The 17,228-nt window shown below is 47.0% G+C and overlaps 1 protein-coding gene across 1 annotated transcript in view; it reads right to left on the reverse strand.

The window, feature by feature from the left end:
- Positions 1–4,601: 4,601 nt before the first annotated feature.
- TRUB1 (TruB pseudouridine synthase family member 1) overlaps positions 4,602–17,228 on the reverse strand; it is a 46,351-nt gene continuing 33,724 nt past the window's right edge. Inside the window, exons 5-8 of the mRNA XM_084772171.1 lie at positions 11,950–12,022; positions 8,984–9,123; positions 6,483–6,539; positions 4,602–5,785 (exon numbers count right to left, since the gene is read on the reverse strand). Of these exons, the coding sequence (XP_084628297.1) occupies positions 5,526–5,785; positions 6,483–6,539; positions 8,984–9,123; positions 11,950–12,022 (530 nt within the window). The 3' untranslated portion in view covers positions 4,602–5,525. The remainder of the gene's footprint in view (positions 5,786–6,482; positions 6,540–8,983; positions 9,124–11,949; positions 12,023–17,228) is intronic.

Genomic DNA, 17,228 nt, shown 5'->3' on the forward strand with positions numbered 1-17,228 from the left:
TGCAATTAGCTACAAAGCAGAGCCTCTAAATGACGCCATGAGGTGAGAGCCCCAAGACCAGACTAGTGGCCGGTATGAAGAGGAGGGCACAAGAGACTTTTCTATGCATCCCAAGAGGACACAGAGCCAGAGAGAGTTGATCAGGAGCAAGACCATGCTGGCTGAGCCATCCCATGGGCTAAGATAGCAACAAGATAAAGAGAATCACACACACACACACACACACACACACACACACACACACACACACACACACACACACACACACCCTTGAGCAGACACGGAAGCACACAAGCCCTATGCTTACACTTAAATAAAGCACAAAACAGACAAGATAATATAAATACACAATGTTTGTTGCAGAAAATAACTAGTTTATTACTTTTATTTTAAGAGCCTATAATTATTATAGCAGTTATTATTAACCAGCTACCATATCAATAAAATACAGACACCTGTTGTATTTTAAATCAGCCTGGCTCTGCCTGAGGCTGGGCAGATTTTGCCCCCTACGCTACCTTGTTATCTCTCAGCCCCACATCCCATGCCAACTGCCCTAGTAGTTCCTATCTGAGCTACTTCCCACCCATGCTTCTGTAAATACTTGCACGTGCTTTCCATCTGGGCAGCTTCACTCCATGGTGGTCCCCCTGTGGACCCATGAGGTTCTTTATCTACCCGTGGCGACTCTGCTTCCTTCTTTCTCTACGCCTCTCTCCTTCCGTCCTCCTTGCCTGTGAACCTTTGCCATGCCTACTTCATTTCTGTCCCAACCAGGCGTGTATAGGCATTTCATTGGTCAAACAGGGATTATTGGGAGGCAAGGTTACACAGCAACATTTTGGGTATGTGATAGTCTGCTTGTAAGATAAGGCGAACCGACCTTGGGATCAAATTAATTAACAACCAAATACGAAGCACCAGACCACGCTGTTACAGATGCTAGACGTGATTACTCTTGGGGAGGGGTGGGGGGGCAGGTCCGGTGTGGGGGGGCATAGTGACATCAGGGCTTGGGGCAGGCAGGGAGAGGAATGGCCTGATTCTTGATTTACACACTGGTCACTCTGTATTCTGTCTCTGAAAGTGTACAAAGCTATACGCTTACAAAAAGTTTTCCATATACATATTAAATCACTAATGAAAGTTTAAAATACATGTTCACAGAAACCCTGATGATGGACTAAGGCAACACAGGGCTTGGCTGTAAGACAACACTGCCATAGCTCAGTGGCAGGACACTTGACTAAATATGAATGCGGTTCTGGTTTCAATCCCTTGCATCAGAGAGAGGAGCACACAGCACACACAGAGGCAGGCGTTACATAATATGCACTGTGATGTTTTTGAATTAAAGACAGAATACAATACTCACTGAAATAATTGTTAGTAAATAAAAATAGCAGAAGGAAGCAGCTGGAAAAGGAATTGGAGGAAATTCGGGGTTCAGCATGGAAAGAGAGAGAGAGATGGGACCTAGGAAAGAGGAGGTAGCCACCCACAGTGAACGTGGAGAGAGGGAGATGGAAAATAATCTTATCATATCGTGGTTTCTTGTTTTAAGAGAAATAGAATAGAACACAGTTCTTACAGCTTTCTGACTGGCTTCAGCATTTTTAAGGTCATTCTGAAAACATCTTATTTATATTTCTTAGTTTACTTGGTTATAAGTAAAAGCATTACCAATTTGAGAGCCAGGCAAAATGTGTTTAGCATCTGTATTTCACAGAGGACGAGCTAGACGTGCTCACACAACACCCTGAGAACAGAACAGCTTAGGACAGTCTATTACCACATATAGCAATGCAGTACACAATAGCCTAACGATTCTGTGCAGTAAGGCCATTGCCACAACAGCCTCAAGTTCACTGCTCACACTTCATACTGCATACTCTGTTTAATAACTGCATCGGCACTTTAGAGTGGTTTTGAGCCATATTTCCCCTCGTTTTCCAGATCATGATACAATTTAAATTCCTTTCTTCCTCTGAAACGGAACCTCTAGATGCTCACTGTAAGTTTGGTGTGGATTTCAAACTGGCCAGAGGAGCATGAACTGTACCAGTGGCTCCTCGATGGGCGAATCCTGGTGAGTCAGTGACCCTGAGGTAATTCGTGCACAGAACAAAGAAAGGTCCAGGGAGCACTAGGGAAATGCTGGTTTATCCCTGTTCAACAATTACAATGTTAAATTACTGTTATTCTAATCCTTTTGGATTTTAAGGTCAGAAAATAATTCTATGACTATTTTAAACAACTTTCACTGAGCACAACATTTCTCAGAAACATTAAGAGTTAAATGACCAAACTGAAGTGGTTTGGTATTTTCCTTTTTGCCTGTAGGCAAAATTACTTTATCACACCAAGTATTCTGAAGCCTAAGATACACAAATCACAACTGTTTCTTCAATGTTTTGACTAAAATTTTAATAAAGTTTAAAAAGCAAGACACAAGTCGGTGGCACTGCCAGCTTGGCTCCTGAGCTTCGCGGGAGGCCGCCCTGGGCTGCCTAGGAGGAGGATCTTGAAGCCGAGCACACACACACACACACACACACACACACACACACACACACACACACACCCCGGCCCCGTGTTGACCTAACGGGGTGCAGGGCCATTCCCGAGCAAGGGTCCCGCGCGGTGGGAAACGGAGGATGTCCACGGAGCCCTGAATCTGTGGCTGGTTATTCACACTGCGGTGTGTGACCGGCTGCTGGTGTTGGACAGTCTTGCTGCCTCTACTCTAACGGGCTGCATCCTTCCGCCGCTGCCGGAGGCTGAATAAGCACGTCCCCTTTAGGGCACCTTTTGTCAGGGGATTTAATCACAGGGCCAAGGAAAGAAACTAAGACAGGCAAGGAAAACCCTTCTGCTGAGCACTTACATAACATACAAGGAATCCATCAAGACATTTATTTGTAGAAATAAACAGACTGTAGAGACAAGTCACACAAAAGCAAAGCAGAGAAGCCTTAGCAACAATGTATAAAATCCCAAAACAATGATGATACTGTAAATGTTACAACCCTGGCAACCATGAAACTGTCTTTATTGCACCATCTAAAATAACTGCAGGCTAAGAACGCATCCTAGGAAAACAGAAAAGCACTTATGTGCACAGCAACAGGAAAGTGCCAAGCGATGCGACTGAGATAATTGTGAAGACTAAATGTGTCCCGATAAAAATCACACAAAAAGTCGATAAAAGCATGAGTGCCTGGATTATGTAAATAAATGGGAAATACAAAATAAAACCCAAAATGAGTGCATTAGGGCAGTGAATATTATGAGTAATTTTTAAAAATTTGCACATTTTTTCACCATTTTCAAACAAAAGGGAAAGACTGGCTACCATTTCTTGAATGTGCTGCCTTTTCATAAATTCTACTCTTTCCTCCTAAAAGACTATATACGTAAATTTTAAATAAAAGAAAGAAATCCCTCAGTTGTGTGGTCATTTCAGACTTCAGCTGTTAATGAAGACGCACTATACCCTGGCGTTCTAAGGCGCAGTGGGGTCTACTGCCAACTTTGGTTACATGATTCACACCAGACAGAGGTAAGTAAAATTACAAGCATCCAGGGTATCCCTCTGTCGTCCCGGCTGGCCTCCAGCTCAGAGATCCACCTGCCTCTGCCTCCTGAGTGCAGGGATGAAAACCTCACCATGACACCAGGCTCAAAACAACAAAACTTCTACTTTATAAATTTGCCATGATATTATACTCATTTATTCTATCTTATCCTAAGAGTTGATTCTTAAATTAAAAACATTTTCATTCATTTTTTTTTATGTGCGTAGGATGGGTGTGCAGATGGCACACAGTGGGTGTGGACAGCAGGCTGCAGCTGAGTCTCTCCTTCCATCACATTGGTTGCCCAGAGATCAAAACTCCAGTCATAGGCCTCGGGGGCCACTGCCTTTACCTGCTGAGCCATCCTGCCTGCCCAGCATTAACTTTAACGTTTTATTCAAAACGTTGCCAAATGCTGAGAACGCTCAGTTGAAACACCTAACATTTTATATTAGGTTTACATTACACTGGCCACAATAACACCATTCGTCTATTTACTTAATTTTTTTTTTTTAGTTAGAGGCAACAACCTTTAAAAAGAAAGATATAAAAATATTAAAGCTTTATTTTATGAAATGTGCAATAAATCTTTTTGATAATATATTTTAGTAAATGAAGAATGATCCAGATGTTGTCACAGTTGCACAATACATTCCCTTCCCTAAGACAGTGGTGTTTGCCGGGACTCTGCACTCGGGAGGTAGAAATAGAGGAGCCATGGATACATCGTGAGTAGGGCCATCCTGGGCTAAGCCTTTATATCTTTTAAAGTAATTATTTTACTTGTGGGTGAATGGAGACACGTGTGTTCACAGGTGCCCAAAGGCCAGAAGCAGGGGCCCCCTGGAGTTGGAGCAGGAGGGGCCACTGTAGGTGGATGCTAAGATCTAAATCATGAGGTCTGCGACAAGGTGTGAGTTCTTTCAACCACTCAGTGAAAGGCCCCTTGCCTACAAAAACCCAAAACCCAACAAATGAATAAACAAATATTCTCAGAACAACAACACTACACTGAAGCACTCATTTAGTTTGCTTTTTTATTTTATTTTATTTTATTTTTGTTTGTTCCTTGAGACAAATTTCACTGTTGAACCTTGGCTGTCTTGGATTCGATTTGTAGACCAAGCTGGCCTTGAACTCACAGCAATTCACCTGCCTCTGCCTCGCAAGTGCTGGGATTAAAGGCGTGTCACCACCACGCTCAGGCAGTTTGCTATTTTTAAAAGTGATCATATCTTCAATAACTATAGAGACCATGTCACGGGGACCAGTGCTCCATAGAGAGACACAGAGATGCATTAAAGAGTAGGCAGGAGAGAATTTTAATTCAAGATACATTCTTTAGTTTATATTCTACGGAATCACATTTTTAGTAATTTGATACTATGTGGTTGACCACAGAAATAGCTGCCACAACACACAGCTACAAGAGCTGAGTTCTGCTCCAAATGGGATATGAAATTAATCGCATCTTAACCTATTTACATTCTGCTAGTGGTGGAAGCAGAATTTTGTGCATTTACAAATATTTATTAGGAAAACATACTCATTATCAAGAGCTAAGAAACACAGGCACAGATGATTCCGGCGCAGCAGCGCTTCACTCAGCCATGAGCTCCGCAGACACAAGGGCGGCTCAACACTGAGCACCCAAATACACAGAGAATTTCAAAACAGCAGAAGCCCCGCCCCTGCCCCGCCCCAGTCGAGGCTTCTGGGAAACTAGTGGACCACGGCAGCTGAGACTTGTTTTCTGTAAGTAGAATATTGTTTAACTTTTTTCATAGGAAAAAGACTACGGGAAGATCAAATTCAGAAAGCTTATTTATCTGAATCCAATCGAATTCATCATTCACAACATTAAGACATCTTACAAAAAACCATCGAGTCCACGGCATTCCTGGGTCAGAACGCACACTGACCGGAAGCCATCCTCCCAGACCAGTCTCAGAGCGCCTTAATTGCGTCATCTTCTCTCTTTGTCTCCCGTAGAGCTACGTATTCACAGCTTAAAACCTGATCACTGGTCTTCTCGGATTTTGATTTTTTAGATGCCAACTCCTCCGGCATAAGACATGTGCAATGCTCCAGGGACTGTGCGATGTCATCAATGGTCCACCTGTCTTCTCGGAGGGCGTGCTCTTCAAGTGTAAAGGGCCCCTGCTTGGTGCGGGTCAGCTCCAGCACGCTGGCACAGGAAGAGAGTTCTACAGCACCCCAAAGTGAAAACGCAAGATGAGCCACACAGCATGCACAGTCTGCACTCTGTAAAGAACAGGAGGCACCGCTGCCCTCGCAGGGTACTGCCTGAGGCAAGAGCCCAGAGCCCAGACAAGGCAGTGCTTAAGAACTTAGCCATTTAAACTTACACCCGTTTTTCCTACTTGAAGCAACCCAGGAGGTAAATATTCCTCCTACTGTACAAATAGGATTCAGTGACCTGTCTACTGTCATGTGACCGGGAAACAGTGGAGGCAAAACGGAGCTTTCCGAGGCAAAGCCAGTAGGATGCAGCTTCCAGTTTTTGTTTTTGTATTTTTTTAGAATTGATTTGTCTCAATGTAAATAATTTTTAGAAGGATAAATGGGGCTTTTTTCCCTGACCCCTACTACTTTGAGCTAAAATGCTTTTTACTTGAAAAAATGTTGGCTTTCCCATCCATTACCACCGCGTTTATTTTCTAGCTTTCTCTCCGTGGTGCCCCCACCCCGCCCCATTACCAGCGCCTCCTGGCAGCTGCTGAGGCTCCTAAGTGCACACTATAAACCCACAATGCATCTGCACTAAAAGCAGTTCAGTTCCTCAGCCAGTCCTCAGAAAAACAAAAAGCAGAAAATTCCCTCCCCGACCAAATGGGAGCAGCACTCTCTAAACGGCAGCTCACAATTCATTTCTCTGCTTACCTTTGCCAATGTCGTTGACCAAGCTTCGGATGTAAAAGCCGCCTCCACACTCAACATCTGGAATGTCAGTAGTGACATGGTGAGCGCTGACCTCTGCGAGCTCCACTTTACATAAAAACGAGCTCTTCAACACATGTGAAAACGCACTATGCAAACAATTGAGCCATAAAATATTTATGTGCTAAACCATAAATTATTCATCCGGCAGCATATGTGTTTGTGAGATTGAAAAGTCAGAGTGTGGAGCAGGCAGAAAGTCATGAGCACATTTTAAATTAACTGGCACGCCATACCACGTTAATACCCCAGCCTTGTTCATTTAATAGGTTTTAAATAGAAATCCCAGCTTTGCCATTATGAGCTAGAGCTGCTAAAAAATATTTTCAGATTTGTACACTTTGTTCATTTACTATGTTTGAAAATGGTCAGAAAACTCAGCTTTTCTATCATGAACTGTACATTTCTTTGGTATTTTCAGATTTTATAACATTTGAAAAAATATAACCAAACAGCAAGCAAAAATCCCTTTGGCAATGAAGAGAACTGTGCTTGGGGTGGGACACTGCATGGAGAGAGCCTGTGCATTTAAATGCTCGCTTGGAAATATTCCTGAAGAAATAAAAAATAAAATAACCTAAACTGCACAGTGCTGAAGGGCTGGCAGTGCCCGTCTCACAGCCCACACTTGCTGGAACTCAAGGCCTGAGTGGGGCTGCCACACCCTCCACATCCTACAAGGCCCGAGTGGGGCTGCCACACCCTCCACATCCTACATTGTTTCTAGCTGCATCAAGCAAGAAAAGAGACTTGGTAGGATTAAATCAAAACTCACCACCTGGGGATTTTTTGTTTTTGTTTTGTTATGTTTTGTTTATCGGGGCAGGGTTTCTCTGTGTAGCCCTGGCTGTCCTGGACTCACTTTGTAGACCAGGCTGGCCTCGAACTCACAGCGATCCACCTGCCCTGAGTATTGGGATGAAAGGCATGCACCACCAGGCCCGCCTCCATCTGGGGATTTTAATTCTTTTTCTACAGATCACAATTGGGGACGACTGAGACAAGACAGGGTGAAGCACCAGGGTCAGCCTAGGGTGCCAGCGTTCTGAGGGACACTTGACTCTGCAGAAGGCAGCTGCACACTCGCTCCTCCACACTCTCCAGTCAACACCCTGCAGGCCCCGTGCCTCACAGGCAGCCAGGAGACCCTGATGCCCAAGCGTATGTGTCTCCCAAAGTGGGGGCTGCACTTTTATGGGATAAATGGAACAAACCACCATGTGGGGGTCTTCCCCCCGCCCCCACAGTGTTTATCGAGCTGTTTAGAATTAGGAGATGTACCAAAAAAGCCTTGTGGGTTGTTTTGTTTTGTTTTGTTTTTTAGCTGTTCCACCTTCCGCAGGAACACCAAAGAGACCCAGTGAGGGCAAGGGAAGGAACATCCTCGGGAGACGCCATCAGCAAGAGTTTTTATTCAAAATTACTGGGAAATTAAGGGCTGGGTCACTTTCAGGAGCCCATGGGCTAACAACTACATAGGTTTCTACAATTTAAACACTATATAAACAAGTATTTCAGTTTTTAACTTGGATCACATATTCAAACTGACAACCTGAACTAAAAGTCTGACCAAGTGTCAACAATACTTTTACCTATATTCACCCAATAACATGCAGTTCACAAAGGGGGCATGGGATAGAAACTAGCCCACTTTTACAGCCTTTTATCCCAAAACTAACTAAAAATGCTTTGTTTAAAAGATCAATATTAGTTGGGCTTTGGCGGTGCATGCCTTTAATCCCAGCACTTGGGAAACTGAGGCAGGTGGATTTCTGTTAGTTTGAGGCCAGCCTGGTCTACAGAAAAGGTTCCAGAACAGCCAGGACTACAGAGAGAAATTCTGTCTCGAAAAACGAAACAAAACAGAAAAATCAGTATTTACTCTAAAATAAAATGCATTCAGCATGAAGCAAAATGGAAGAGAAAGTATCCATAAGATAAAAACTAAAAAATTTTAAATTTATGTTTATTTTTATTGCTATACGTGTAGGTACGTGATTTGCACATATGTCTGAGTACCATGTGTGTGCCTGGTTCCCACGAGGGCAGAGGGTATAGGATCCCTGAGGCTGGAGATAGGGACAGCTTGTGAACCATCTTGAGGGTCCTCCGGCAGCACAGCCAGTGCTCTGAGCTGCTGAGCCAGCTCTCCATCCCCAACTCTAACATCTGGAAAGTGCTGTCCTCTCCCTGCGTCTCTTAAGAGATGAAAAGTATTTACTCCCAACGTTATAATAAGATGACAAACATATGGAAATCGGCCTGGCTATGTATTTCTCAGCCTCTGTGGGGTTAATTATGTAACACCTCCTGAAAGCAAACCATAACTTTTTTTACATCCATAAAATTCTAAGACCATAAGGATCCATGCTAACTATGCAAAATTAGCCAAACACAAATAAAGATAGAAGCAAAGTGGACTATTTCATATCTCTCCGTCTTACCTAACGTGAAAAACGGTGGCTGGAATTTGAGGAGGGAGACGCTGTGCACGGTCACCAGCCTGGCGGGCCTGGGCTCCACAGCTCCACCTCTCTTCATCAGGGTAGACAGCCGCTGGCCGTCCTTCTTCAGCGCAGAGTAGCTTGTGGGTAAGGAGAGAGCGCGAGTAAGAAGGTGCTGGGAGCAGAGCAGTGCGGGCAGCATGGAATGAGGGCAGCAACACTTCTAAAATTCAACTAGTCTTTTCTCATGGTCCCCACATCTCAGGATGGAGGCCCTGCGTGTCTGGTTCTCATGGTCCCCGCGTCTCAGGATGGAGGCCCTGCGTGTCTGGTTCTCATGGTCCCCACGTCTCAGGATGGAGGCCCTGCGTGTCTGGTTCTCATGGTCCCCACATCTCAGGAGGGAGGCCCTGCGTGTCTGGTTCTCATGGTCCCCACGTCTCAGGATGGAGGCCCTGCGTGTCTGGTTCTCATGGTCCCCACGTCTCAGGATGGAGGCCCTGCGTGTCTGGTTCTCATGGTCCCCACGTCTCAGGATGGAGGCCCTGTGTGTCTGGTTCTCATGGTCCCCGCGTCTCAGGATGGAGGCCCTGTGTGTCTGGTTCTCATGGTCCCCACGTCTCAGGATGGAGGCCCTGTGTGTCTGGTTCTCATGGTCCCCACGTCTCAGGAGGGAGGCCCTGCGTGTCTGGTTCTCATGGTCCCCACGTCTCAGGATGGAGGCCCTGCGTGTCTGGTTCTCATGGTCCCCACGTCTCAGGATGGAGGCCCTGCGTGTCTGGCTCTCATGGTCCCCACATCTCAGGAGGGAGGCCCTGTGTGTCTGGTTCTCATGGTCCCCACATCTCAGGATGGAGGCCCTGCGTGTCTGGCTCTCATGGTCCCCACGTCTCAGGATGGAGGCCCTGCGTGTCTGGTTCTCATGGTCCCCACATCTCAGGAGGGAGGCCCTGTGTGTCTGGTTCTCATGGTCCCCACGTCTCAGGATGGAGGCCCTGTGTGTCTGGTTCTCATGGTCCCCACGTCTCAGGATGGAGGCCCTGCGTGTCTGGTTCTCATGGTCCCCACGTCTCAGGATGGAGGCCCTGCGTGTCTGGTTCTCATGGTCCCCACATCTCAGGATGGAGGCCCTGCGTGTCTGGTTCTCATGGTCCCCACGTCTCAGGATGGAGGCCCTGCGTGTCTGGTTCTCATGGTCCCCGCGTCTCAGGATGGAGGCCCTGTGTGTCTGGTTCTCATGGTCCCCACGTCTCAGGATGGAGGCCCTGCGTGTCTGGTTCTCATGGTCCCCACGTCTCAGGATGGAGGCCCTGCGTGTCTGGTTCTCATGGTCCCCGCGTCTCAGGATGGAGGCCCTGCGTGTATGGTTCTCATGGTCCCCGCGTCTCAGGATGGAGGCCCTGCGTGTCTGGTTCTCATGGTCCCCACATCTCAGGATGGAGGCCCTGTGTGTCTGGTTCTCATGGTCCCCACATCTCAGGATGGAGGCCCTGCGTGTCTGGTTCTCATGGTCCCCACGTCTCAGGAGGGAGGCCCTGCGTGTCTGGTTCTCATGGTCCCCACGTCTCAGGATGGAGGCCCTGCGTGTCTGGTTCTCATGGTCCCCACGTCTCAGGATGGAGGCCCTGCGTGTCTGGTTCTCATGGTCCCCACGTCTCAGGATGGAGGCCCTGTGTGTCTGGTTCTCATGGTCCCCACATCTCAGGATGGAGGCCCTGCGTGTCTGGCTCTCATGGTCCCCACGTCTCAGGATGGAGGCCCTGCGTGTCTGGTTCTCATGGTCCCCACATCTCAGGAGGGAGGCCCTGTGTGTCTGGTTCTCATGGTCCCCACATCTCAGGAGGGAGGCCCTGCGTGTCTGGCTCTCATGGTCCCCACGTCCCTGCGTGTCTCACTTTCCTCTTGAGCTTTCCTGAGATGACAGCTCCCTTCACTAGTCCCCACTCAGAAGCTGCTTCTCCCTGAAAGTCTTCCACAGTAAACACCACAAACCCATGGATAATCAGAGTACATCGAAGCATTTTATATGCAGGAAACATATACGTTTACATAAACATATATTTAACTTAGTTTAACAAATGACATAAACATTTTATGCAAATTTTTTTGAAAATTTCAAAGTTTTACATTTGAAAAAAATCTTGAAGAAACATTTCTGTAGATATACTTCAGTGTTCTTAAGGGGAAACAGATTTCTAAATACAAAGCAAGATCTAAATTTTAAGGGAGCCTGTCCTGATGTGTCCTGGTCACGCAGGCATTCGTGTGACATAGTCACGTGCACACAGGCGTGGATAAGTGGTGCTGTGCTGAGTGCCTCCCCTCCCAGTCACCTGCCAAAATCCTAAGTACCGAGATGACGGCGTCAGGGGAGAGGCCTTTTAGAGGGTGGCCAGGTCAGGTGACCGAGGCCGTCTTGCTCTGATGAGGATACCATGAGAAAGCAGGCTCTAGCAGCATGTTGCCCAGAGCCTTGGCCTGCACGTGGCCTCCGGACCATGGGAAACAGACGCCTAGTCCGCGCCATTTTGTTACAGCCACCCTAATGCGCTAAGACAAGTGGGGAGGTGAGTTACACTCACAGTCTTACAAAGTTACACTTTCATCTGTTGGGTGTACTGTAAAGATTCCGGGGCAGGCAGGCTGCACGTAGTAGGACCATGAGCATCCGTCTGCCTCAGGTTAGTCCTCTCACAGCGGTTCTGGGGGCAGCGGCCCCCCTGCACTCCGTCACAGCCATGTCTGCAGGAGACAGGATGCAGAGGCTGGGCCACACTGCTACCCAGCACAGGACGAAGCGACCACTGCCTCAGGGCCAGAGCTTCTGTCCTGCCCGGGACCACTCATCTCTCTCTGATTATCTGCGATGCCCAGACTAAAGCTCAGCGAAGGAATGCCCACTTCATTCTAGCTGGTGGTCAGCCTACAGACAATGCAGTAAACATAAGGTTGATACCGGAACTTACAGAGGGGGCACTTGCATTATGTTCCCAGTGAACTTCTGTAGAACGCCTTCAATATCTTCTTGTGTTATTTTATCTGTCAAAAATGAACCAAGAAAAGATGACAACAATCATAAAGGTAATAGCCCCAACAAATAGCCCCAACAACCCTGAAAGGCATTATCATTGTTGTTGTTGTTGTTGTTAAGGCATTATCATTGTTGTTGTTGTTATATTATTATTCAATACAACACAAACTACAGGTCTGGGGAGATTGCTCAGTGGTTAGGGGCACTAGCTGTTCTTCCATCGGACCTAAGCTCCATTCTCAGCACCCATGAGGAGACTCACATGTGATTCTAGTCCTAGTAGATCTGACATCCCCTTTCCTGGGCAGTACAGGAGTAAAGACATATGTAGGCAAAACTCCCAAACAAACAAATGATTAAAAGACATTCAGAGGCCTGCCTGCTGCCATGCCACGCAGTGCGGGTGGGCGAAGATGCCCAGAAACCCGCCCTCCACTATACAGCAGGTGGACAGAAGACACAGAGACCTAGCTGCCGCCATGCCACACTACACAGGAAGGGGAGGAGACCTAGAGACCTGCCTGCTGCCACGCCTGCTGCCACGCCTGCTGCCACGCCTGCTGCCACCCCATGCGGGCAGATAGAGGAGGTCGCCCAGAGGCCCGTCAGCTGGGTGGCCCACTACAGTGGGAACCAGCACAATGTGCAAGTGTGTGGTGGACAGATAGGAAAGAAAAGCAGAACCAACCGTTTGAGTGTCAGAGACAGATGGACGTGGAGATGTGAGGGAGAAGAGGAACAGCCTGCTGTGAGTAGCCAGCCTCGCTACCTGAGGCCACGGGTCAGCACCGAGGGACATGTGTGGGTCTGTAGCCAGGCAGCAGCGGGGTTGGTGTCAGGTTGGTGGCTCACAGTACCACTAGAGAACACGGGGATGTTCCTGGTCAGGGCAGCCGCCTGGGACCACACAGATGTCCAAGGGCAATGCAGAACTGGCCCCACCCCTCACTGGAGGTCCTTGGAGAGTGAGTCCTGCACCTCACCAGGCAGCACAGTGGAGATGGCCACGGCAGTGGGAGAATGGGTGAGCCAGCTCCAAGGGCAAGAGTATGGAAGAGCTGACCCCGTCACTCATCTGCCATGAGGCGGAGTGGGGGTGGCATAATGCCCTCTCTCAGGAGAGCGGGAGAGCTATCCCTGACCCTCATTGGCTATAGCACCTGGGAGAGCCGGCCCTGCGCCTTGCCTGGGCCACATAGTGGAGCTGGCTCTGGAGGTGTGAGTGCAGGTGAGCCAGTCCTGAGTGTGTGAGAGCAGGAGAGAGAGCTGACCCTGCCTCCTACCTGGTGGCACGGATAAGTGAGAGCCAGCAGGCTGACTAGCTCAGCTATTACCCAGGTCCAGATCCAGGGCTTTGAGTTGGCCCACCCCAAAAATCTACATTATCTGTGAACTGTTGAAGTATGTGAAGGGGCTGGTCCTCCTGATGCAGAGCTGCAGGGTCTCCATGACCCAGGGCAACCACAGGATAACCAGGAGTCCTGGTGAGGATCCAACAGTGATGACGTCACAGAAGCCAGAGACGTCAATGCCTCAGTGCAATGAACATTTGCAAGTGAAGATGTGTGGTTAGAGGGTGCACTGTGGGACACGCTGCAGCTTCCATGGTGACATGTTGCCTGTGCTTTGGTTTGTTTGTTTGTTTGTTTAGTGTGTGTGTGTCTTATTTTGGGGGGAGGCTGCAAAGGCAGGGGAGAAGGAGAGATGGGGGCTGGGGTGCATGATGTGAAACTCACAAAGAATCAATACAAAGTTAAAACAAAACAAACTAAAAACTGCAACAAATTAAAAAATAAAATAAAAACTCAAAGAGTTTCAAAAAGTAAAACTTGAGTTTGCCACCGGCCCAGCTCTAAGCACAGCCATGTGAATTAGAGATGAACGTGCGCCCACTTTCTGTCATGTCACGGACCCTCACTTTCTCTAGGGTTCTTATTCGAGGCCTGATCCCACCATGTGTGGTGTAGTTAGACATGCAAAAAAATAAAGACAGACAGACAGGCAGATGATTGATAGACAGATAGATAGATAGATAGATAGATAGATAGATAGATGATGGCTATAGATAGATAGATGATAGGTAGATATAGATAGATGACAGACAGATGATAGATGATAGACAGAAAGAATAAAAACATCATAAAGCTCCATGTATGTCCTGTAGGCCAAATGCCACCTTGTTGAAAAGAATGAAATACATATTGAGATGAAAATAAATTGTTATTTTTTTTAATAGAGCTTAATTTCCTAGTTCAATTCCCATGCTAACCCAGTTATTTCCCCATTTAAAAATAATGCATCATATTGGGTGATTCTAATGGCATATTTAGAAAATCCAAGAAAGATATGGAATTAGCTACGGGCACAGCCCTACGGAATCAAGACAGAGTGACCAGAGGGCAGGCAGGCGATGCCCGCACCGCTGCACTTCCTTTCTCTAGGCTCGGTGTCTGAGTGTCTGCACAGCAGAGGAAACAGCTGCACCCTGCGTTCCACTTGAGAGAATCTGAAACTGCTCTGTGCTGTGGAATAAATCTCCTATGTGCACATTTACCTGTCTCCACACAGGGCTATTGATCGTCTCCCCGCCCGTCTCTGCTCTGGGGTCTTCTCTCCACTTTTAAATGATCACTCTTGGTCAGCTTAAACAAACCAGTACAGAAACAGAACACACAGCAAGGACTTCAGCGTGCTTACTAAGCATTTTTAAAGGTGGATCCCAGCAGATGTGAATAGACTTACATGTAAGGCTTCTCACACGCAGCACGTTTCCAGGCGCTGTCTGGCACACCCAACAGAAGGGTGCAGCATTATGCCAGCTCTGTGCCTGCAGATGTGACAGGTCCCACACACAAGCCAGGGTTTGGGTTTTCATATTTGTAGATGAATCTTTCTATCTATTTCAAGAACCAACCATGCCTTGGAAATATTCTATAACTCATTTAGATCATAGTCAATGTGTTTAGTATTTTGCAGAAATTTTAAGCTTTTTAGGTAAATGTACATTTGATTTTATTTGAAAAATATTAAAACAAAAATATCATGCGCTGACTTGTTCCAACACCATGGTAAAACTTAAAGGACATCGGGGAATACTGTGTGTACCCAGCAAGACAGTCTTAGCCTCACTGTGACCTTGAGCTAAACACAAACAAGGCTCAGACAGGAAGAGCGACAGCCTCCAGGCCTCCAGCACCGCAGACCTCACACAGCAGCCCCACCCGCAGCACTGCAGAGATGCGGCTCAGAGTCCGGTGAGGACTTCCCCACAAAAGTCTTACTCTACTGTGACATTACAGGTAGCACCTTAGTTATGCTAATCCAAGCTTGCCAAGTCTAGGTGCCCCATGCTACCACTGGGCTGGACTTGATGAACAAAATGCCACAGCTGGCAAAACTCCTACTCCCGGGCATTAACTTAACCAGGCAATTCAAAACAAGACTAAGTGGCTCTCCACTCCTGCCAGGCTCTCCTTCCCTGTGGACATGCTCACCTTTGTTCTACTTTGGTGGCTTTCTTTCATGGACACACAGACACACACTCACATATGCACACAGACACACACACACAGACACACACACATACACACACACAGACACACACTCACATACACAGACACACACACACACATACACACACACACACACACTCCTGAAACTTGCGCCTTCCCACTATCCTTCACAGCTCAGGCATCTGTGGTCTGTGCTGTTCATTCTGCCCTTTCCCACAGCGTGCTGAGCTATTAGCTCACCTACAAAATCTTGGGCTTTGAAGACAAAGACAGTTTTTCTTCTGAGATAACGCACACTATAAAGATGGCACTCCAGACGGTCTTGCTGAAATTTAATTTGCTCAGCGTAATAGAATCTCCAGGTTGAAGGGCATTTAAAAGTCACCTAGGCCAGCCATTTACCCGGTGTTAGGACGGCCAGACAGAAAGCCTACCGAGCAGGTTATTTTATAATGAAAGCGAGCTCGTGGCTCACATGCAAGTCGGGAAGCATGCTCACTGCGTCTAAAGCCTAGTGTTGGCCAATCAAACAGCTGTCCCATAATTAAACAATGCTACCACCATAAGATCTTAAAAATGCAGAAAAAACATTTCCACATCAAGGTTATGGAAACCCAGTGATGAGCCCAGAGAAGAGAGGTGCAGCACAAGTGCAAAGGGACCCGAACATTTCATTCCTTGTTCAGTAAAATAATGAGCCACCAATGTAAAAGCATTCATTTGAACTGCACTTAAAAAAACCATTCTCTAGGCTTGGGTTGTAGCTCTGTGGTAAAGCATTTGCCTAACATGAAAAAGGGTCCTGAGTTCAATCCCCAGCAAAACACACACACACACACACACACACACACACACACACACACCTGCATCCCCATAAAATCAACATATGTATGAACAAGCTACGCAGTCACTACTTGCTTACAGTATGCATCGATCCTTCCACATACACAGCACAGCAATTGTTACCTGAATTGCAGAGCTAAAAGCAGAACCGTGGAGCTGAGTGCAATGCTCCTCCACACCAAGGCACCACTGGACAGTTTTGCTACACTGCAGCTGCTAAGCCACCCAAACCTCCCGCAAGCACTGACTCTGGCCACTACAGAGCAGGCAGCAGGGACTATAATCTCTGAGAGAAGGAGAAAAAGGCAAACACCTTAAAATGTGCTTCTGCCTGGAACGGCAGACAGAGGAGTCCCAGATAAAGATCAGGGTTTTACTGAGCAGGTCAGTGGGTGAGGAATCAGGGACAGCCCATAATTTGGGGCATCTACACAAGGAGAGATGTGGTAGGATGTCTGCAACCTGGTTGAGTTCTAAGCCGTACATACATACAGTGACTCTGCATAACATTAAGACATAGCTACTGTCAACAGTTCTTCCAATGATCTGAATTCTAACATGCAGAAGGAATTATTGAACACCTTAGACTCTCAGCATAGATTCAAAAAAGCTATGAGGCACCAGCAGAGGTCTGAAAAGGTCTGTATTCATCCTAACAAGGATCTAAACAAAAAGCAGTTAGTATAGATGCACTTAATATGGCTGAACAACGCAAGATATAAAATCAACTCCATTTCCATATAGCAACAGTAAGCAGTCAGAAGTCAGCATCTGACTCTGTCACCCGGAGCATCACAACAGGAAACAGCCATTCCAAGAGCCCAAGAAAATAAATGAGCACACTGAAAACTATGATGTG

The sequence above is a fragment of the Acomys minous genome (assembly GCF_964271855.1).
Source record: "Acomys minous genome assembly, chromosome: 2".
NCBI classification, from domain to species: domain Eukaryota; kingdom Metazoa; phylum Chordata; class Mammalia; order Rodentia; family Muridae; genus Acomys; species Acomys minous.